Raw genomic sequence first — 24,180 nt, forward strand, 5'->3', positions numbered from 1 at the left:
TTTTTAAACAACTTTTCAATGCACACAGTTTTGTTCAAGTAGACAAACCAGTTAATTACTTTCTGTTGCAACTGGGCTAGAAGTTGCAACGTCTTTACCACGTTGACAGCAAATACAAGTGTGGCCACTCATCCACTGTCAAATGCACTCAATGACAATCTGACAACCACACACACACACACACACACGGTACTCATTCATACTCACTATTAGTACTCACATGCTGGTGCTGTGTCGGTGACAGTAAATCCCGATCTGGCAAGTAACCGGACACCGAATGTAAACAATCGAGTATCAGAGTGTGTTTATATGTTGCTTCCCTGCGTGCTAACCTCACAACAGACACACTGCTGGTCGGAAGAGGGAGATATGGGAGTTTATATATACACACACAGTCGCGCACACACACACAGGTAGACTACACACACGGTCTGACTTCAGGACAGCCAAGCGGGCGCGTCGACACACGCGCTGTCACACACACGCACGCACACTCTTGCTCAGTGTCTCATATGTAGTTAAGGCGCTAGGACTCTGAAGCTAGTTGCTAACTGTCTACTAGAGCTAAGTTAGCTAGCAGCTGGCACCGTCTGTCTCTCTCGGATATAGGAGACTGCTACTGCGCCTGCCTCATGCTCCCTGTTAATCTCTCTCTCTCTCCCTCTCTCTCTCCATAAAATCTCGCCCCTCTCTTTGATGTGACGGAACCGGTCACGCCCCCTCTGCTCTCGACCAATCACAGAGAAGGACATGTCGGCACCCAACTAGCGGCAGCTTTTAAAGAGCACCAGACACCTTAGTGGTTTAAATGTAATGGATGGTAGCTTCATTAAATGATATAACATTTATTTTAGCTTACACTTTTAAAGCGACTCGCAATGAGTGCATTCAACCATTAGATTGAAGCTCATAAAGCAAGAATCCTTCATTAGGTATCAATAAGTCACAGATTTTAGATTCAATAAATTCAACATGGAGGCTACAAAAGTTTGAGCATCCAAATATAGGCTACCTAAAGCACCAAAGTAAAAGTAATCATTACGAAGAACCGCCCTTTCCAGAATTATAGCTAACTTATATGTTATATATATGGTAGTTTGTGAATTTTCCCTAGGTATCAATACAGTCTTATCTCAAACTAAAAGTATACGCTATATTAAAATGTATTTGTTTATTATATTTTGCAATTATCTGTATTCCAAGACGCTCCCAGGCCAGCGAAGAGATACTATAAGTACAATATTTGCACCTAAACTGTAGTGGTGTAAACAAATAGAGTGCCATTAAATACTAATACTAAAATAGAGTAAAATAAACTAAAAATTGGAATTAACTGGGTCTACAGTACTAGAGTTAATGTACTTTGTTACTTTCCACACAGAGTAAAGCGCTATAGGAATTTCCGGAACTGTTAGAAAACTAAAACTCTATTAAGTGTTGTTCTTTATTGTTAATGATTTTAAAAGTAAGAAAAGCACAGGTGTTACCTTAATGGCTCTGCTCTGTTCAAGTGTAAAAAATGTGTGACAGTAAGCCTGAGCCAGCATGCACAACAGCACAACCCTGAAACCAAAGCTGCCACGGTCATAAAAGAATATTTATAAATATATATGTACTCCTGTGCTTTCTCCGCTACATGTCAAAATGGCTTTGGAGAAAAAAATATTGATTATAGGAGGAATTCTCACATTCATATTTTCAATTACATTTATGAATAAGGCAGAGGTTTTGTTCTGTGAACAAAACAGAGCTAAAAGGACAGTCAATACCTACATTCCTTACGTGGGACTAAATAAATGCTGTTGTTGTTCCATATTTCTGAGATATCAAAGAACAGTTTGCACAGTTTCCGCTGCCCCCAGGTAGCCAACCGTTTTCCCAGGTCTGATGGAAGTTAGACATTGTTATTTTAAGAAGTTGCGTCTGTATTTTTCCTGTTATGACATGTCAAAAGGTCTGCTGTAATTCCTTACTTATTGTGGGATATGAAGGGTGTGTTGCAGACTTCACACTAGTCATGCAGTGACATCACAAGAATGATATTTCACAATAATAAATGAAGTATGATGGTAAATGTAGGCCTTTCCAAACGTTTAAACTTGGAAGTAAAAAGTATATTGCAAAGTATAAGAGGAATATAAAAACCTGTGGTGCAGGAAACAGCTGAAAAGGACAGGATTTGATTACAGCCTCTTATAATGGTTCTTTGTGTCTTGCTTTGCAAAGAGGACAATAGACTTTTATCAAGAGCCATGAAAAAACTCTGAGGACACCGCATTAAAGCAATTCATTCATTACTACCCTGCAAATGACAAGCACTTCATCCTAATTTTAATAGGAAATTACCCCTATTAAACATATTTGTTTTTATTTCAATGAAAATGAGCAGTTATGCCTGAAAGGAATTGGCACAGCAGAGCATTATGACTTTTTCAAGATTTCAAAAGTCCTTATTTTGACTGGAGTTCAGAAACACATGCTGACACAATCACACACAGGTAAACTCCTACCTGACTGTTTCTCAACTCTTGTGTGTTATCTTATCGCTTCAAGATAGCAGAGTCTGTGTCAATGACATTCCTGAGAGGCGGTGTTCAAATCACACCAGAATAATGGCATGTGCAAAAACGCCTGTTAGAATCAGTGATTTCAGGAGTTAAAAACCTAAGCTTAGTTGAAGTGGGATTGTTATTTCTGATCAGTAGAAGTGCCCTTTGATTTGTCTTTGCTGTGACCACACTTTGCCAAGTGGGTCAACCACAGCGTGCCAGAATCACATCACCAGTGCTGCTGTCACTAGGCCACATAGCACCGAGCTAAGAAGTATTTTTAAGGGGCTCCATGCCTCGCCAACAGGCTGTAAATATTAATTAATTTTTTGTACTTAACAGAGGTCAACATACACCTTCAAGTTGACCTTTCCACCCAAGAGGAGCTGGTAAAGCAATGTTTACACTCATTTGGAGTGTCGTTTTTGCTTCCTGTTTCTAATGAAAAATGTCCCTACTTTTTAATGGTGATTAAAACAAGACATCTTAAAGTAAGACAACATGACAGATGTTACCAGAGCCTGACCTGGTGTGTAAATAAGTCAGCTGAAAACACCTCTGCAAATACCAAAGTATGCTTCAATGTGTGCAATGGGGTATTAAGTACTAAGCCCTTTAATCTTTTGCAGATGCCTTCCCAAACACACAAGATATTAAGTGTCAGCAGCAGAGGTACAGTGAATACATCTTTTCATTGTTAAGGTTATTTGAGCTATTTCTGATTTACACATGGTCAACCATTTCTTTTAACTTCAGTTTACGAGGGTAAGTGTTGTAGATCGAAGCAGTAGTACAATTCTCATGTCATTGAAAGCTTTTTTTTTTTTTTTTACTTGTACAACTCGGGCCTAGGACAAAAAGGGAAAGGCAGCAGAAGAGAGAGAGAGTGGGGATGAGTTGTGCTCAGTGGACTGGCAAAGAGCTGCTCACTGTGAATGCTCAGTACCTCCTCTGTTTATTCTCTACCCAGTCCCCCCTTCCCTCACCCCATTGGTCTGATCTCCCTCTCCCCCTTTATAAACGTGCTCCCCCTCGCTCCCCCTCTGAAAAAAAAGCCAACATTCAGGACTGATCGCCACTCCCCCTCCGATGTCCTCCTCCTCGAAACTTTCCAATCAAAGTATGAGAACCCTGAAACAACCTGTACTCCACAAAAGCCCAACTCATTCCTAATTCCTGATTTAGGACTGTTTACTAAGACACAGCTCGTGCTCTATATCGCAGAAGTGGGAAGTGTTAAAGAACCTGAAAAACAAATCAGCGTCAGAGAGAAAAAGAGGGCAGACAAACTGTGCCGAACAAGGTGCACTTTTGACAGGGGGGAGGACCCGTTTAGAGACTGTTTTATCAGGCACACACACAAATACGGTTAACACACATGGCTTATCAAAACACACAGATGCATAACAGTTTCAAACACATGGATCTGGTTGCCCAGGCAAAAATGAATCCTTTAAGGACATTAGGCGTATTATTTACACATGAACAATCAGACTTACATACCATACACACATACTGTTATCACTCTCACAGCGGTGGAAACACTCATGGAAATATAGGAGCGAAGATTACACACCGTCTTGAGAAATGCACTGGAGCTACCGGATAGACAGGTTAGGTAAACAGGACAACATTAAAAGTCAGATTGCACATCCTATACATATGCATTAGTTCAATAACGTCGGACCAGATGGTATATTTTGGATTTGTCTCTGGCATTTTTATTTACATTCCTCAATCTGAATTTAGAAGGCCTACTCTCACATTGGCTGCCTCTTTCCTGGCATCCTGCAGCACAGTCACAAAAACACACAGTAGTTAACCATCAACAGGTAGATTCTGCGCTCAGACAGCTGTAACAGAGGAGATGGTCTACCAAGGTCAATATTAGCCCATTATGGTGTTATATGAACCTTTCAACAAGCTGTGTGTTTTCAAATGGCTATGCCAACTGTGTGTGTGTGTGTTTGTGTTTATCAATCACTGTGCGGACCACTGAGTTTCAGACTTTAAGAGCGAGGATATAATGGAACGTGAATTCGTCTACTCCCTTCTGCAAATGTCTGTGTTTTAGAAATAAAGGAACATTACGCCAAACATTAGATGAAGATCAATAACACTCTGTTAAGCTTCAGGGTGGAAGACAGTTAGCTTGGCAACAACACTGGGAACAGGGAGAAACACTTAGCATGGCTCCAACAATCATCTAGAACTCACAAAAGAACATGTTTAATCTTATTTGTTTTTATCTGTGTTGTTTATAAAAATAAGAAAAAACATGAAGTTACACATTTTATTCAAATGTCAAATGCTGAAGAAACATTTAAATATGTTATCAATTTAGAAACACCATTTACAACAAAAAAATATAGGAAATATAAGGGCATTTGGAGAGCACAGTCCGCCCCGATTGCCAAATGTTTAATTTACAATGTTAATAAAAGTGAAAGAGGATGTTTCTTTCTGACTCGTGATCCGATTACAAATTGTAATAGGTTCTCCTTTGGCCCAAGCTTTACCCTTTTAACCATTTGTTTCTCCCTGCTGACAAACAAAGCGGTCTGAAAACGGTCTGAGTGGTACAGAGATGACATATTTTTGTAAGGAAAACGGATGTTAGCATCGCAAGGGTTCCCCCAAATAAAAGCCAAAGGGATTCTTTCATTGGATTTTGGAATATTGCAGAACATAATCTCACATTTATGATACTAACATATGTTGTTCAGCAGGATAATCTCCACCATTTTATGATTTTGGAAGTAAAAAGGCTTATGCTATATGGAACTACGGCACGTCACATGACTTCAGGTAACCACTGCTAAGCTAAACGCGGCTAATATGTGGTGTGATGACGTTTAGTCGTCTCATTTGGAAATGTACCACATTAATCCCCCTCCCTCACACACCCGTCCCTCATCCAGCAACAGTCGCTTTCTATTCTCCGCTGCTAGTGAAAATGTACTTTGCACAAAGTACTTTTTGCACTAAAGAACTACTTGCACTACCGTCAAACTGTGTTGATGGTGTCGAACATATGTATATATTACTTAGTTTTTTTGTTGTATACCCCTTTTTACCCCCCCCCTTTTTTTTCTACGCTCTTATCTTTTTATGTTATATGTTCTTGTTTGTATTTGCACTGTGGGACTGCCAGAAACGGTATTTCAATTTTCTGTATGTATAACACATGTGGAAACTTTGACAATAAAGTGGACTTTGACTTGACTTTGATTTAGACGCTTGACACAACGATGCTTCAGACATTTATCAGTGGGGACGTATCTTGTTTCCTGGAACAAAACTAGAAAGATATTGCTTCTCTTGAAATACCGTGGAGGAAATAAGTATTTGATCCCCTGCCAATTTAGTTAGTTTATCCACTTACAAAGAAATGAACAGTCTGTAATTTTTGTGGTAGGTTTATTTTAACAATGAGAGACAGAATAAAAAATGTACATTAAAAAAAGATATTTGGGGGAAATAAGTATTTGATCCCCTTGCAACCAACAAGGATTCTGGCTCCCACGGACCGGTTAAATAAGTCCTCTCGCTTTAAGAAAGTACTCCTGATGTCAACTCGTTACCTGGATAAAAGACACCTGACCACAGTCAATAAATCAGATTACAACCTCTCCACCGAGGGCCAGACCATAGACAGGTCTTCTGGTCATGGCTTATGCTACAAAGGAACAGTCCCATGACTTCACCACCACCACTAAGCTAAACGCGGCTATTATGTGGTGTGATGGCGTTTAGTCGTCTCATTTAGACGCTTGACACAACAATGCTTCAGACATTTATCAGTGGGGTGTTTACTGATGTATTTTGTTTCCTGGAACAAAACTAGAAACATATTGTTTTTCTTGAAATATGTTTCAAAAAGTTTGATATAAAATTGAGTTTGCGTTAAAAACAGTAATGCTGGGGTCATGCTTTTACTGCCAGTTGACTGTGTCTTTCCCCCCCACCGTTCCTGCTCCATCTTTCTCTTCTGTCTCGCAGAAGAAGATAGTGGGGTCAGGGCCAAAAGAGCCCCATGATTGGTGGAAAGGTAAGAGGGTGGGCGGCTCTCTTTGGTTAGAGTCTGTATTGGTGTCTACCTGAGAGTTCGAAGCGGCGATGTTCCCGTATGTTACCACAGCGCCGGGGTCAAGAACGCCGCCATTGCCGGGCGTGATGCTGTTGGTTACAGAGTGGAGGACAGTGTCTGTATTGGTGTTGCTGCTTCCAGAGGAGGGAAAGGTCAGCCCTGCAGCCTGTGGGGGAAGCAGATTACCGCCCGGGTTGGGGATGGACCGACTGAGAGCCAGGCGCTGGTTGAAGATTTGTTGCTGCAGCCGCCGGTCGCTCCAATCCTCCTGAGGCTGCCGGTGGATCTTCATGTGAGCGTTACGAGACTTTATTTTATAGAACATTCTTGAGCAGAGAGAGAGGAAAAACAGGTTTGAGAAGAAGAAAAACTAAAACATACAAATCATGTGTGAATGTTTGTCCGATATAACTGGTTCTACTTACTTTCCACACAGCTTGCACGGGAAGAAGCTGCTCAGGGGGACAGGAACCGCCTCCTCCGGTCCAAACTGTGCGTCCAATGGCGGACAGACAGGGGTTATCTATGAACACAGGAGCAATTTAAAGCAACTGTGCTGTAACTGAATGGCTGGGCTGCATGAGACACACCAAAAAAATGTTTTTAACTGTTTGAACAAGAATGCAAATACTTAAAGAGCATCATGGGAATTTGGGCTGTCACAATATCAGATTTTTCTTTATTATTAATGCAGCCAAAATAATTCACAATATTGAGATTATCTTGATATCTCTCAATCTTAAGGAAACAAAAACATGTAGTGTTGGGATGTAAATAGAGCGTCTGTAACCATAACTGCACATAATCCTACAAAAAGACCAATTACACCATAGGATGGTGGAAAGGCAACAAAATAATCCACGCGGCCTATATTCTACCAACTCAATTCAATCATATGTGAAAAGATGACATCATCAACACCGGTTTTGGCCAGTATAACAACAAGAGAACATGAATAAAATGGTGAAAAGAAAAGAAAAGGCAGATATTAAATCACAAACCAAATGGGACAATTTGACAAGAGGAATGTTTGACTGAATTAGGACTTTGTTTGTGTGTTCCTTACACTTTTCTGCTGCTCCATCGCTGCTTCTCGGATATCCTCCTCTCTCTGTTTCTTCTGCTTGTCCTGGAGCTTCTTGCTCAGGTAGTAAAATTCAACACACTGGCTCACGGTCTTAGTCCTCACCTGCAAAACAAACGCAGCGTAAACCGACAATTTCCCCCTTTTGTTGGGTATTTCCTGACCATATGAATCACTGTGTGTTGTTTACCAGAACTCACTTTTTCTTTTATATATATGTGTGTACTAGCTATGCATAGGATATGTCACGTACGACAAATTAGAAAAGGAAAACATTGAGAAGTTAATGAATATTAGTTGTACCATTTTCCTTAAGACTGAGAAATCTTTCCCATAAGTCCGCAGAGTTGCACCAAAGAGACTCTTTTCACTGTCTGTCCAACAATCACTACCTGCAGACAGAGAAGATGGAGGGGGTTGATTCATACAAATTCTAGACTAAGTGGTGGTTTTTTAGATACTTTAGTTCAGTAAAAGTACAACAATTCACTGTGAAAATGATGAATACTCCACTAAAATGAATAAGTCCTGCATTCAAAACCTCACTTTAGTAAAAGCGTGTAAGTATTATCAGCAAGAACATTAAAGTAAGGTAAAGTAAAAGTGTATTTATGCAGAGACATGATCCTTCTAACCTCGTACAGAAGCACCTTCAGCAACAATATCATTCCCCCCCGCTGTAAAACAGAACGCCAAAGGAAGTCCTTCCTCCCTGGTTTAACTTATCTATCTCAGGTCAGAGGGACAGTGGAGACATTGCGTCCTGAGGCCAAAATGTCACTTTATCCAATTCCACTGTATCACTTCATTTAGTTCAGACTTATTTTATTGTTATATATGCTGCTAAATTGCACAGTGCGTATTGTTGTATATTGTATATACCCACGTATTAACTGTAATTGTATTGCTTTTACTTAGTAATTACTTAGTTTATTTTATGTTAGTTTGAGTTTACCTCTCACTTTCTATTACTTTCCCATTTTGTCCTGCAACTGTTGCACAGCAATTTCCCTCGGGATAAATAAAGCTTCTTGAATCTTGAATTATATATGTTTTTTTTCTTAATAATTATGATTTGTTAGTTTAATCTGCAGCAATGCATTATACTCAAAACGTATCACTTAAAAAAGACATTTTCAGGCATTTAACAGAGAAAAAGTACAAAACTTGAGTTAGTATTGGTCAATTCTACCACTCGTTGGACTTCATTCTTCAGACAGACACACAGCCTGGAGACATTCAGGGGGTTGAAAGCTGGGCAAGAGGGGGAGGGAGGAGTCCAGAGACATACCAGGGGGATCAGACATCCAAAATGTTGTCAGGCTGTTGCCAGTGGGCAAAAAAGTGTATGCGGTACCCTGTCTGCAGAAACACACCAACCTGAGGTAACAGTAGTGTGCAGAACAATGTCTACTCTGTGCTTTACAGGCAGCCTTGTGGATTTCAACGCAAGAAACAAAGAGGGAGAGGGATAGAGTTTGTGAAAGTGGCAGGAGGATTTGGTTTCTACAAAGGCGACTATTGTACATACAGTGGGAAATGGTTACTCCTGTTCTGAATCACATTTTGACTTGCAGAAACTATTTGCTGTTATGAAACACTGAACTCATCTTAGTTATTTTTTACCCTTTGCCTATTTCTGTCGTGGAGGTGTGGTTGAATATGTAAAGTGGAGTTTACGCAGGTTAAATAAAATATCCAAAGTCAAGCCAAAGAGTCTGATCATAAGTGTGTATGCATTGTCCTATTAACAGCTTTAATTGAGCCATATGGATATACTTAAAAATCCTTCTTTGGAAGGGTGATTCAGTTTTGGGCATGAATCCTTACTTATATTGCACAGAATTGAGTTTGTCAACTGCACTCTTTTTCAATGTATTATAAATAAAGTTGCCTTAAAGAACAAAAAAAACATTGAAATCCTTGTATAAGTATAGTGGGATTCTCTTTGCACCACATATCTTTTCCTAAATCCCTAAAAAAGATTCTTTCCTTGACCTCATGATTTTTCTATCATAGTCAAGGAAAGGTGATGGAGTTTTTTTTCTATTTAACTCCAGTCTTATAGTGATGTCAAAAGGTCAAAGGTTACCAGAGTAGTGGTAGTCTCCTGCAGGCGAGGGCTGTGAGAACAGCAGCATCTCCAGAGCGGCCTGCAGGAGAGAGGGATGCAGGAGAAGGAGAACAGACAGATGAGGCATGCAATGGATCTGAAGGGAGTTAACTGGACATCAATGAGAATGAGTGAGTAGGAGGAAAGAAAGGACGATAACAATGCTGTATGGTAGTACATCAGAATGGATGGAGGCATGATGAAAATGATGGAGTAAGTGCAAAGTAAAATAATTAGTGAAGTGATATTTCCTCACTGCTTACCATTATGTTGCCCTGACAGTAGTGCAGACGGTGCAGGGCCAGCTCTGTGTTGCTGCCCCCTCCTGGTACACAGCTGGAACTGCACATGGACAACAGCCTCTCCACTGGGCATGCACAAATGCAAATGTTTTTTAGGATATTAAGAAATGAGCTTTGATCCTTTAAATATAAATTGCAAAGTTACAGAACAGATCATTGACTGGTATTGTGTGTATTCTTACTTTTGAGGTTGTTAAGCTGTATTTTAGTCTGCCACTTACCTTGGTCTTGTAAATTGGTATTATCCTCCAGCATATCCCATGGTTTCCAGAGCAACTGTTCCCTAGGTGATTCCTCTTCTGGACACCACACCCTTGACCGTTCCCCATCCACCAAGCATGGAGGAAGCTCTGCTTGGAAATCATGTCCCACGTTGACATACCTTGAGAGAAAGAAAGATGTGAAAAGAAGAAATAGAAAAAGGTAATACCATGGATCTACTTCAAATATTTGTATTTTTTTTACTTACGGTGACACACTTTCATCTTCCTCTTCTTTAAATTTTGTTTCTTCCTCTCTGTGATTAAGATGTGAGATTGAGGAGTAGAGACCCGTCCCCCTACGAAGTGGATTGATCAGCGGTTGAGGAGTGTACCGGCCTCTCCTCTGGCCTCTGCTTAAGTGAAGGATGCTGGGAAATGGAGTTCCAGTGTAAATTGGAGAGACTTGTTGCTGTAAGAACACAAGCGAAAGTGATTTTAGATAGTTATCCTTGTTCTCTTTTGATAATGACACAACCAAAAACAAAAGCCGGAAAGAAAACGACAGCAACTGAAGGAAGGAAGGAAGGAAATAAAGAAGCATATTTTTCACCAAACGTTACTTTAAATGTGGTCAAATTCTCTCGTGATAAAAAAAAAGTAGCCATACAGTACCTGTAGCTGTTCTTGTTTAAGATTGGCTTCCTCTCTCTTCACTTTCTGGGTCACAATGTGAGGGTTTTTATTTTCTGCGGTCTCATACCGTTGGTCTGTGAGGTGAGGCAGACGAGAGGGAAGGTGGAAGGCGGAATAGAGGGATTGAGCATTGGAGGGACCGAGGGCTCTGGATGGATGAAGGGATGGAGGATGGGAGGTGGAGGACAGGAACGAAGGTTCTTGAGACTGAACGTGGGAGGCTGGAAAAATTATAGGGGAGGAGGACAAGAAGAGTGGACCTCAATGTGAGATATCATTTTGAGTGTCACATCACGGTCTTCTGTGCAGGTTTTTAGAAACTACATCCAAAATCAATTATTGTGAAAAAAATATACATTCTAAAGCATGCAGTATCAAAGACAATAAGGTGATTATCAAATTTTTAAAAATAGTATAAAAAATGTATGTTCAAAAAGAAAAGTGAAAACGTAACTCGCGTGAGAGAAATGTCACAAGCTCACCGACAAACACCCACATGTCCCGTAAATGTACATGTGGGTTTTACCTGTGATTGTAAGTGAGGGAAATAAAGTTCATTTAAATTAATTCACGTTTTTCTATTTCACTTGTGACCTGGCTTGGGTGGTAACGGATTACAAATGAGGATGAAAAGTAAAGGTGACTGTATCCCATTACAGTTATAGAAAAAAAACACCTTACTGGTACATTAAAAAACAATAAAAAAGCATTACAGTGCATTTTAAAAGATATGAAACTATGCACAGATTGTATTTTTGCTTCGTAAATTGTAGGATGTGGTCATACCTTGTGAATTCTTGGTCTATAGAATACCGCATACAGTCAATATGCTTATAGAAATGCAGCTTTTATTTCAAAGAAAATCTGGGTTTACTTCAATTATCCCTTAGAAACTTTAATTAGGTCACAGATTTTTTTAACAGGTAATTAATATTGTAACAGGATACATTCTTAAAGTAACCCTCTCACCCATTGGTATCACAGGCTCCAGATTAAGTCAATGCTATCCCTATATCACACTTTATTTTCAAAAACACAATGTCCTACCTAGGATGTTGCCATAGTCACTGCCATGAGGTGGTCTCAGGTTGCCCTCGGTGATGCCGGGGTCACTGGACGTATGTGTAAAAGTGTGTGACATCACTGGAAACTTCCATATCATCCCAGGGGAGTGGATAGATGGGAGAGGCTGAAGGTGCGAAGGAAAAAACTGTAGTGAATCCCCCCCCTGGGACACCGAAAGTGTGGACACACCTAACCCACCGGGGGAGTCCATTTTGGAGGGTGAGTGGGAAGGAGGAGGCAGAGGTGTGGGAGGAGGACTGAGAACTGAAGACATGATGTGAGATGATGTGGGAGGAGAAGGGAAGGAGGGGTGGGCGGGTGAGTGGGACGAGCAGGGCGGCAGGTAGGAGTCGAAAGCACAGCTGTGCCTCGACTTATACCCGGGGCTCTCTCCTCTCCCTACTCCGAATTCCCAAAATTGTCCGGAAGAATCAATGCTGGAGATCATGGGAAATCTTCTCTTGCCCTGGGAGAGGAAGGCCTCGGAGAAGGAGTCCAGTTTCTGAGTGTACTGAGTCAGGCATCCTGAGTTTAAAGTGTCGGTGTCTGCTGCTCCGCTCCACCTGGCTTCCCCGGGCTGACTCGAGGGAGAGACGCTCACCCAGGGTCCCTCACCCTCTGTTCCCTGAAGCTGATCCTCCCCTGAGCCACAGCTGGACCCATAATCCTCCTCTCTTCCTAAATAATGATCACCAACTCTTGAACAGTTGACGCCGCTGTCACTGAAGCTCCCCGCTGCAGTTCGGTTGTAGGGAGTAGTTTGTTTTGTGAAGAGGCTAACGTTGGCCTCCCTGTGGTAAACAGCTTCGCCTTTAGCTTCATATCTCACATGATTATAACAATTCGCTCTGAGTTTACGTCTCACTCCTCCCTCGCTGTTGTGAATAACATCATTACTGTAGCAATCCGCTTTGTCATAAAAACCATCTGCAGCGTTTTCACAACTCTCCCCATTTTCCCAAACCTCCTCTTTTTTCCCGCCGTACCAAGTGTCCGAAAAATGGCCGCCTCCCAAGCTAGCATCTCCATCCAGGCAGCTACTACTCGTGTTTAGGAAGCCTCTGTCTCCCCCACTGCTCTCCCTCCTTCCCCCTGAGGAGGTGTTTGAAGCCAGTAGAATATTTGAAGATTCTCCCCCTCTCCTTCCATATTCCAGAGGGCTCAGGGCAGGCTGAGAGGACGGGTATCCCAATTCAGGGCTTTGATGGCTGGGCAGCGTGAGGTGAAAGGATGGGTTGTGGCGATGGTGGTTGAGGTTGGGGAAGGATTGGGTAGATGAGGGGTCGTCCATGATTGCTCGCTGCGTGTAGCTAGAGTGCCTACAGGAGACAGAATGGAGTAAATATAAAAACAGTATAAAGCATAGTTTGACTTGTGGTTTAACGGTTGCCCTCATTTATCATATTTAAGAGGCTTCCCAGATACTGCGTCAAAACTTGTTTTTATGTGGTTTCTTTCCTTGTTATACTGTAAACGCTGTTAGCTAAAGTTAGCGTTTCGTTACATAACTCGCAACTCCGCTTTTCCTGTACAACCCTGATTGTATGCTTGCTTCCTAAATTGGTTTTTAAAACTTTGAGAACCTCGGATACAAAAATGTATTATTTTCACAACAATCAGAGCGAATACTCCAAATTCTGTGACCCATCAAATCGTATGACCTAATCAGAAGTTCCCTCGTGTCATGTCATTCCCTCAAATAAATCATGCCGGCAGTAGGTTTAAAGTAAAGGCGCCAATTAAAAGAACAGCCAGATTAGCCGTCTTGACATGCACATTCCAGCAGAGCATGTGTGCTTACCTCGCTTTATGCTGCTTGATTTAGTTTGTCGGATTACAAAGTATCACTCGTACGGCAACATAGAAGAGAAACTTGCCAAGCAGCTAAAAAGAAAGCTATTCTGTTAGCAATGCTACGCTAAAGAAGGCCTTTTGATTACGCTTTTCTTTCCTGTTCTTAATTTTATTGACTTGCTAGCTTGTCTAAAGGTAAATGTGAGTACCGAATCCTCTTGAACTTGTGTTGGTTTTTCTTTCTCTCTTTCTTGAAACCACAGTCAGCTCTAAATAGGACAGTGAGTGAGTCAGAAAGAGAAAGAGCGAATGCAGATGAGATGAAGAGACAAAAACACTGTATATGATTTCGGGCTATTTTTTTTTTTTACCAGTCCGTGCTGCTTAATTTCCTTTTCACATGAGTTCCTCCTCTGTTGTTCATGTTTTCGGCTCCCGGTTGCTCTTCTGATTGTCGTCATGGTACTCTAAACTTATTTTGCTTCGTCTCGAGAGTTTGTGTGATTATTTCCCCCTTCAGATTTTCTTCCTCTCACATAGTTCTTCCTATCTCTCTCTATCTCTCTCTTTCTCTCTTACACATAGTCTATCACAGAAGCAAAGAGAAACATACACACACATTTACTCACTGAAACACACACACACACTCGCAGGTGTCAAAAGGGACTAGCAAGTAGTGATGTTGCCTATCTGCCTGTTCCTTGTCGTCGTCGTCGTGGTAACCACATCCTGAGGAAACAAACGCTGACGGATCTCCCTCCTCTCAGCTATCTTTATCTCTCTGCCCCCCTCCTCCATCTCTCTTTCCGTCTCTTTACCCCGTCGTTATCTCTCTCTCCGTCTCTTATTCTCTCTTTCTTCTCACCATGCCGCTTATTTAGTTTTCTTTAACCTGCTTTTTATCTGTCCTCTCATCTCAGTCTTCGTGCTTTTTGGTTTCGTCTAGGTTATTTTCTTGTGTCCCACTTGTGGTGTATCTGTAGTGGCTTACTTTGAATGAGAAAGTTATTCACACTGATGTTGAGGTACTATTTAAAATTCTTCCTAAAAACTTTACAATCAGCAGATAAAGGCACTTTTGGCACCTTTCACGTAAATACATTTATCATAAAGGCAGTATGCTAAAGTAGTACTTTGGTTGACCTTTGAGTTTCATGACTGCATAAAGGTGTGTGCATGTGTTAAAAATGCACACACCTTTATGGCATATTCGTCTCTCGGTACTCAGTTATGTGTGTTCCACTACATACAGTGTGTGAGTGTGAGTGTGAGTACATGTGTGTGCAGAAGCAGTTGTGGTAGCGTGGATGTTTACCAGATCAAGATTCTCCGGCTGAGTCAGCTGACAGGAAGTGAGAGAGAATGAAACAGGAAGGAAGACGGTGGCAAACGATGAGGTTCAGGGAACCCTCTAAACACCCTGCAGCCCGACCTACTCACCAGCCCACTCTCTCACACACACACACACACACACACACACACACACACATGCACACTTAATGTGCCCATAAGTCGTTTTCTACCTTTGTTATGTCATATATGATTGTAAAACACCTACGCATGCACAAGGAACCTCAAACACAAGCAACTTCCATAACCGCCCCGACCCCACACACACAATCACACATACACACACGTATGTTAAGTAAAGACAAGGATGGCCTAATTAAAAGTTTAAATAACAAATATAACTACGTTTCATGTATCAACAATCAAACATTTGAGAAAATTCTTGTAATCAGTAATCAGATAAAATGATAGAAGAAAGCAATAAAAAGTACAGTTCTCCCCCTGAAATGTGGGGGGGGGGCTATATAATATACAGTGGGGCAAAAAAGTATTTAGTCAGCCACCAATTGTGCAAGTTCTCCCATTTAAAAAGATGAGAGAGGCCTGTAATTTTTATCATATGTATACCTCAACTATGAGAGACAGAATGAGAAAAGAAAATCCAGAAAATCACATTGTAGGATTTTTAATGAATTAATTGTTAAATTCCTCGGTAAAATAAGTATTTGGTCACCTACAAACAAGCAAGATTTCTGGCTCTCACAGACCTGTAACTTCTTCTTTAAGAGGCTCCTCTGTCCTCCACTCGTTACCTGTATTAATGGCACCTTTTTGAACTCGTTATCAGTATAAAAGACACCTGTCCACAACCTCAAACAGTCATACTCCAAACTCCACTATGGCCAAGACCAAAGAGCTGTCAAAGGAGACCAGAGACAAAATTGTAGACCTGCACCAGGCTGGGAAAACTGAATCTGCAATAGGTAAGCAGCTTGGTGTGAAGAAATGAACTGTGGGAGCAATTATTAGAAAATGGAAGACATACAAGACCACTGCTAATCTCCCTCGATCTGGGGCTCCACGCAAGATCTCACCCCGTGGGGTCAAAATGATCACAAGAACGGTGAGCAAAAATCCCAGAACCACACGGGGGGACCTAGTGAATGACCTGCAGAGTGCTGGGACCAAAGTAACAGAGGCTACCATCAGTAACACACTACGCCGCCAGGGACTTAAATCCTGCAGTTCCAGACGTGTCCCCCTGCTTAAGCCAGTACATGTCCAGGCCCGTCTGGAGTTTGCTAGAGGGCATTTGGATGATCAAGAAGATGATTGGGAGAATGTCATATGGTCAGATGAAACCAAAATAGAACTTTTTGGTAAAAACTCAACTCGTCGTGTTTGGAGGAGAAAGAATGCAGAGTTGCATCCAAAGAACACCATACCTACTGTGAAGCATGGGGGTGGAAACATCATGCTTTGGGGCTGTTTTTCTGCAAAGGGACCAGGACGACTGATCCGTGTAAAGGAAAGAATGAATGGGGCCATGTATCGTGAGATTGTGAGTGAAAACCTCCTTCCATCAGCAAGGGCACTGAAGATGAAGCGTGGCTGGGTCTTTCAGCATGACAATGATCCCAAACACACCGCCAGGGCAACGAAGGAGTGGCTTCGTAAGAAGCATTTCAAGGTCCTGGAGTGGCCTAGCCAGTCTCCAGATCTCAACCCCATAGAAAATCTTTGGAGGGAGTTGAAAGTCCGTGTTGCCCAGCGACAGCCCCAAAACATCACTGCTTTAGAGGAGATCTGCATGGAGGAATGGGCCAAAATACCAGCAACAGTGTGTGAAAACCTTGTGAAGACTTACAGAAAACGTTTGACCTCTGTCATTGCCAACAAAGGGTATATAACAAAGTATTGAGATGAACTTTTGTTATTGACCAAATACTTATTTTCCACAATAATTTGAAAATAAATTCTTTAAAAATCCTACAATGTGATTTTCTGGATTTGTTTTTCTCGTTTTGTCTCTCATAGTTGAGGTATACCTATGATAAAAATTACAGGCCTCTCTCATCTTTTTAAATGGGAGAACTTGCACAATTGGTGGCTGACTAAATACTCTTTTGCCCCACTGTATATACTGATTTAAGTATCACTGGTGCTATAATGTCAAGGTGATAAACTATAAATGTACAGAATAGAATCTCAACAAAATATTCAAGAAAACCATTTGAGTAAATGTAGTTGAACTTAATCTTTTTCTAAATTTCTAACAATGTGTGAATATTGTATCCGAAAGCACAGCAATCTATATAAATAACTGCATCATCGGCGAACATATCATGTCTCCAAAACGGTTACTGAACATAGAACTGTGATATTTGTTTGATACTGAACTTGTCATTCAGTCATGAGCTTTATCAAAAGTGATAACATTTACATTTTAAAAGAAACTAAAAGCTGTGAGTTACTGTTGTTTGTGAAACATGAGTGCTCACAATATTTTTTGTGTGAAATGCACCTGATTGCAATCAAAAGTGTTCAAATCCTAAATGTGTTCAATTTAGCTGTAATACAAATACAATCATAAACAGATAACTGATTGGTACCATAAATGAACAATAACACTTACGCAGAACATGGAGGAAGCTTTATTATAGTAGCTTAGAATCCAACTAGAAAATGTCCACCTTTCAGAATGGAAAAGGACAAAAGGAGCAAAAGTGTGTGTGTGTGTGTGTGTGTGTGTGTGTGTGTGTGTGTGTGTGTGTGTGTGTGTGTGTGTGTGTGTGTGTGTGTGTGTGTGTGTGTGTGTGTGTGTGTGTGTGAATGTGTGTGTGTGTGTGTGTGTGTGTGTGTGTGTGTGTGTGTGTGTGAATGTGTGTAGGTGATCATGTAAATGCTGAGGTCAATTATACAGTGTGACTACTTTTCATAGGCGGAAACCTCAGCATTAACATGCATATTACATAGTAATGTGGTAAGTTCACTGACACAATAACCTCCTTTGGCAATAATTCATTGATGTTTAATGTCATTGTTTGAGACCAAATAAGTGTCCGATGACCTGGTTATAATTCATGAAAATAGTTTAAATGGAAGGACCTATAAAATTGCACAAAATTCCTATCAGTACAAAATGTTGTTGTCAATGTCATCTTTAGATTGCTGCGATAAGATTCAAGAAACAGGAAGGTGATATTTATATCCTCACAGTTGCAGCAAATCAACATGCAGATTTTCTGGCAGTGAGGAGACAGATTTTGCTGCTCTAAAGATTGAACTAATGCAGGCAGATTCCTAAAACATGTGAACAGAAAGAACATGAACACTGCGTACTTCCGAGACTCTTTAAAAGTTGCTCATGCTCATGGTGATCACTTTTTTAACCTAAAAATCCAATTTGGGGTGGTTTTAATTGATGTCATTACAATTTAATCAATTATTTAAAGATGGAATGATGCCCTTGATACAATTAATATAGAGAACCCCTTTATATGCAAGGTTGCCGCCAACTAGGGTGTTGAATGTGTCCTTAACTGAGACTAAAGTGCTTTATTTCTGTCTTTTATGACTTTTGGTTCACATTTTGTATTCTTTATTGTGATTCTGACATGCTCGTGTGTATACGTATTGTCTTTTTGCATGCAGTTAACGTTGAAAAAAACCCGAACGAGACAAACATGTGAATGAAAGGATGTGAGAGGATGGGAGTCGGGTGCGGAGGAGTTTGCACGGGGGAGACGCTTCTCTAGTTTTCTCTCACATTCACCTGAAAAACCTGCGGGAGCAGAGGAGGGGGAACGAGACAAGCACTTCTGGACTTTTTTTTTCTCCGAGAAGTCTCTCCACGTGTCTTCCGTCACTGAGAAAAGAAGTGACGACTGGCAGGAAGAAATTAACTGAATGAATGCGGGACAAAATCAAACCACCAAATAGCATGAATCATTATGAACCATAAAACATGAAAATGACTATTTTTGCACCAGCCATGTCAAATTTCTGCACATAAAAGCAATCGATAGTCATTCCCGCCGGATAACCTTGTGATAAGTCGATGTTTCATGCAACCGCTGAATGTGTAACGCTAAGTAGAAGAAAACATTCGAACAGTTTGAGATGTTGGAATGGATGATATGAAATACGAAACACACAGAGGTCAAACTGCTATCAAACTGTTCACAGGTGAAATGGATTATATTATAGAAAGTAGCGCTTTCCTTTGAAGCATCGTGAATACGAAACACATCTCAAAACGATGTGAATAACTTTGGGAAAAAGGTTATGAAAGTTGAGTTCAAGAAAACGTTATGTCTAGACACGTCCTTTAAAATAATAGCTTAATACATTAATCTGAATCACACATTCACAGAATTTAGGGGAGTGCAAAGCCCACGGTGCATTGAAATTCTAATAACTCTGTCTTATGCATATCAAGTTCTAAAACGGCTTGATATTTGATGAATTTTAACAAAGAAATAATGAGATATTTATCATTTTGTTTCATTTAAATGCCCTTCATGCTTACAAACATCGCACCTGAAAATCACACAATGGCTTGATAAAGCGCTTTAAAGCAAGAACACAGGCCCGAGAATTTTCAGAGACCCCACTTCGAACACATAGTGGTCTTTAGAAATGTGTAGCATTGCAATCACATTTCTAAAGACCGCTTTATACAGTATTATTATCTATGATATTATGGTAAATGTTTAATATGCCGCCAATGCACTGATAAACATAATATAATCTGGTGAATTGCCAGTAAAAAATATTAACGTAGTGTACAGGGCCGTTAAATGTTAAAGTTTGGTTTTCTTTAGAAATATATGAATCTCAGATGATTTATTTGCCAGTGATTAAAGTCGCAGCACATTATCGTCATTTAGGTTTGTATCAAATCAATGTAACTTAATTATATTTTTTAAACATAAACCTATAGTCATGCATATAGGAAAATATCATGTTTCTGAACCTGCAGATTAAACACAACGCTTATCTTTGTTACATACAACTCAGAAATACAAATCAAATATTCATGGAGCATAGGTTTTAAAGGCCGCCACACTTTAACGGATAAATAATCAAACAATTTTGGAAATTTTTGCAACAATATTTCTTTGTTTTTTGTGCTAGATTAAAATGGCTTAATGTCAAAGAGTTCACCCTACTTAATGCACTGCAACAGACGCAACCAATTATGTTTTGAAGGATATTTTTCATTATAGTGTACAATGTATGATGACCAGCCTAACAATGGAGTAATCAAGCAAATATGAAATAGAAATAACTGTCTAGAATGTTACATGCATTGCTTGACAGCCTACAATCACACTAATGTAACAAAAGGAATCTAAATGAAATGCAAATATGAAGCCCAAAAAAGCAGATCTCACAATTATACACTTTATCCTTTATTTTGACATCGTTTATTTATCGCTGGTGCGGCCGAATGACTAAAAGGTTGCATACTTGAAATCAAGTTATGGGTTTTATTAAATGTGTGATAAGAAATTGTGCACACTCTTGGCAAAAATCACTCCTTCGCAGCGATGATACCAAAACAGGAGTTCAATACTTGAACATTTCAAAGGCCCTGACGGAGTTTCTGCCTCAGCAGTGATGGAGCTGCAGGTCTCCAAGTGTGACAAGGGAGACACTGATCCTTCACCAAAGAAACCTTCATATGACGTCTGAGGAAGTGTATATCAGAAGGCATGTGGGAAACCGAGTGGAAAAAGATTTTGTGGCCATATGGCCACAATGAAAACCAGCAGAAATACACCATCTCCACCCTCAAGCATGGTGTAGCAGCATGGTGTAGCAGCCTCATGCAGCGGGGATACTCCTCAGCAGAAGGCCTCAGAACGTTTAAGAAAAAATAAAAGCAAAGCTACACTGAACTTTAGTCGCCTAGTCAAGTTGCACTTTACATCCAAGCAGAGGTAGGAAAAGTATTCAGATCTCGTACTTGAGTAAAAGTAGAAGTACCAGAGTGTAGGAATACTCTGTCCTGCAATCAAAATGTTACTCAAGTAAAAGTAAAAAAAAGTCTTAGCATCAAAATAAACTAAACTAAAAGTACTCATTATGCAGATTGGTCCATTTCAGAATAATATATATGATGTGTTTTGATTCTAATTATTGATGCATTAAATCTGGTAAAGGTGAAGCTAGTTTTACTGGAGCAGAAGTACACAGTAGTTTAACATTGAAATACTTAAGTAAAGTACAAGTATCTCAAAATTGTACAGTACTTGAGTAAATGTACTTAGTTACTTCCCACCTTTGCATCCAAGTCTGTCCAAACTGTCATTCAACATTTTGACCTATAAGACATGTGTTTGAAATTGTAAACATCCTAACTGTTGCGTTAGAGCCAAAGCGGTTACATTGACCTTGACCTTAGTCCACCAAATTCAAATAAGTTTACACTTTGGTCCAAGTCTGAGTTTGTGTTAAATTTGAACGGCGCAGAGAGCTGTGCCCAGCGCGGAAACACAACATAATTAAAATGATCAAATAAGTATAGTGCTGTTTCAAAACTCAGACCTCAGTTTAATCCAGAATATGCGGCAGAGCTTTAAAACTGCTGTTTAACCAAGGAAGGCCTTAATGCTGCTTGAACACTTTTGCAAAGAATAATGGAAGACAAATGCCCCGTCAAGATGTTAAAGCTGATACAGTCTTGTCCAAAAGACGGAAGTCTGTATAATAACTGGATGAAACTATAAACAGGGGAGTATTTGGGGGGATTTGGAGCGTTACACGTCTCTGGATAAAACTGAAACGTATTAATCTTCATCTGTTTCCTCATTTCTTCCAGATAGAGTGTGGAAGTCCATCAAAGTCTTTTAAATATACTATTGCAACAACAAAGCAACTTTATTCAGTTTCCTCAAAGAAAAGCGGAAAAAAGGTTCAATACAGATGTTTTTTAATTCAACGCCTTTGTTGGCACAGACACTAAAGTAAAAAAACAGAAAAGCGGTTGTTGCCCTCGTTCTATCTGCAGATGTCAAAGGAGGTCACAAACTGGAAGGAGGTCTAAAATAGCAACATTTGTTTTGTCCGCCTTGTTCAAATCAATTTGGATAATTAGTCCTCTTTGACCCTATACACTTACGACACAAACTACAACTTCCAAAATGACTAGCAAAGTTGGTTATCCTTCTTAAACAATTCAAACTAAATCTGTCCGTGACGACCTTAATTTGGTAGAAGTTGATACAGGGATGTAATATTATATAGCGTAACAAATGGTACTCTTATTGAAGCACAGCCTTTGTTTAAATGTACCCAGGTCAGGGGTACATTGAAGCCTGAGCTTATCATATCTTGATATCTTTATGTCTCGACAATGAAGACAGACAAGCTTGTGGTTTTAAGCCTCTCTGTTTAAGAGCGGTTTGTTTGGTGTTTGCATGAAACAACGCTGGAATGCTACAAGTAATGTTTGAGAAAAGTATGATCTTTGAGAAGCTGCTTGTGCAATACAATATGCATCTACATGGACTTATCAATCAGACTGACTAAATATTCAACAGGAGTACATTTTCAAATCAAAACTGTACTTTCAATAGTATCATTTTGCATTTGTGACTTTGAAAAGCTTTGAAATGTAACTGGAGTTATAATTAATTCAGTTGGCACCCTTTGATTCTAAGTATTCTAATCATTGAACGAGTGCAAATACTCAAATCTGCACATTTGTTTGTAGATTCCAGTGGCTGAGTGAGTTAAAAAAATGTTCCTTTTGATAAGCGTAACTCTGAAAATCACCTGCCTTGTGTTTGTGCTTAACCAAAATTTGGAATGAGGATGAAAGTGTGTTCTTACCTGTTAGGCTGTCATTACGATCAGGAGGCGGTGGAGCGCATGTGTGTCTGGTCTTCTGGTAGGTTCACATGTGTTTGAGAAAGGGGGAGGAGAAAAAATAGAGAGACATGTAACTTTACAAAGATGAGCCGCCACAGTCGCTCTTTCAGTTGATCTTTCAGCCTTTCATCTACTTTGTCATAATGGCACTGTTTGTGTGTGTGTGTGTGTGTGTGTGTGTGTGTGTGTGTGTGTGTGTGTGTGTGTGTGTGTGTGTGTGTGTGTGTGTGTGTGTGTGTGTGTGTGTGTGTGTGTGTGTGTGTGTGTGTGTGTTACGAGCTGTGTCATACTGATGCTGGAAACAAGAGAAAAACACCCTAGTGTGTGGCTTCAACTTAACACACATACACATACAGTAAGCTACATACACACACTTTCAGTTTGAGGGATTTTTTCTCGCCCCTATTTTGTTTTAAAAGGGCCACACACACGTATCCTAATGTTGGACACACATACATAATTACTGAGAGGCCGTATTCAATAAAGTTTTATTGTACAATATTATATTCCGTTATTTCTTTCACTATTTGTATTGTTTTTATTTGTTTTATGTTCTATATATGTTCATGTAGCATTGTTGGAGGAGCCTGGGACTTAAGTTTTTCATTGCTATATCTACACTGTAGCTATGGAGGACCGAAAATGACAATAAAGCCTTTGAATCTTTGAAACCTTTAAGCATGCTAATTAAAAAAGAATAACTTTAAAAAGTTGGAAAGCGGTTTGTCCAGGAGATATTATGTTACATTTGCAGAGGTCTGAGGCTAGTTATGTGAAATAATCCACCTTAAATTTCTATTTACGGGTGGACATTTGCACTTTCAAATCTCATATAAAAGGATCATTAAAAAGCTGCAGTTGAGAAGCCTTGTTCTAATTTTGGGGAAAGTTTAAAATAAGGTCTGTTTTTCTGTAATTTCTATGCAACGAGTCAGATAATCATTATATCTTTCATATTTCTCAAAGAAGTCTATTTAGTTTAAACTTGTGTCCCATTCCCTGATAGATTCACATTTTAACATACCTTGAGTTGCAGCTCCAGTAATGGAATAGTTGGCAGGAGAGGTGGATTTTAGGAAGTCCTGGTCCCATTCATGTAATAGTTTTGGGAAAAGT

At 40.0% G+C, this 24,180-nt stretch overlaps 2 protein-coding genes across 3 annotated transcripts in view; both read right to left on the reverse strand.

Annotated features, from left to right (window-relative positions):
* pcxb (pyruvate carboxylase b) overlaps positions 1–629 on the reverse strand; it is a 267,351-nt gene extending 266,722 nt beyond the window's left edge. The window contains 1 exon segment of the mRNA XM_063900646.1: positions 221–629. The gene's annotated coding sequence lies outside the window, so the exon portion shown is untranslated.
* A 3,212-nt stretch (positions 630–3,841) lies between these two features.
* On the reverse strand, positions 3,842–23,103 carry LOC134876251 (transcriptional-regulating factor 1-like). 2 transcript variants are annotated; one of them, XM_063901199.1, is made up of 11 exons: positions 23,026–23,103; positions 12,082–13,418; positions 11,014–11,255; positions 10,608–10,810; positions 10,360–10,520; positions 10,100–10,203; positions 9,816–9,876; positions 8,027–8,115; positions 7,706–7,828; positions 7,065–7,162; positions 3,842–6,965 (listed from the first exon to the last, which is right to left on the reverse strand). In XM_063901199.1, the coding sequence occupies exons 2-11, from the start codon at positions 13,388–13,390 to the stop codon at positions 6,485–6,487; spliced, it is 2,871 nt and encodes a 956-aa protein (XP_063757269.1). In that variant the 5' UTR covers positions 13,391–13,418; positions 23,026–23,103; the 3' UTR covers positions 3,842–6,484. The 2 variants fall into 2 exon arrangements, with proteins under 2 accessions (XP_063757269.1, XP_063757268.1); XM_063901198.1 differs by lacking the exon at positions 23,026–23,103 and adding an exon at positions 14,265–14,590.
* Positions 23,104–24,180: the final 1,077 nt, after the last annotated feature.

Source organism: Eleginops maclovinus, chromosome 14, assembly GCF_036324505.1.
Source record: "Eleginops maclovinus isolate JMC-PN-2008 ecotype Puerto Natales chromosome 14, JC_Emac_rtc_rv5, whole genome shotgun sequence".
NCBI lineage: Eukaryota > Metazoa > Chordata > Actinopteri > Perciformes > Eleginopidae > Eleginops > Eleginops maclovinus.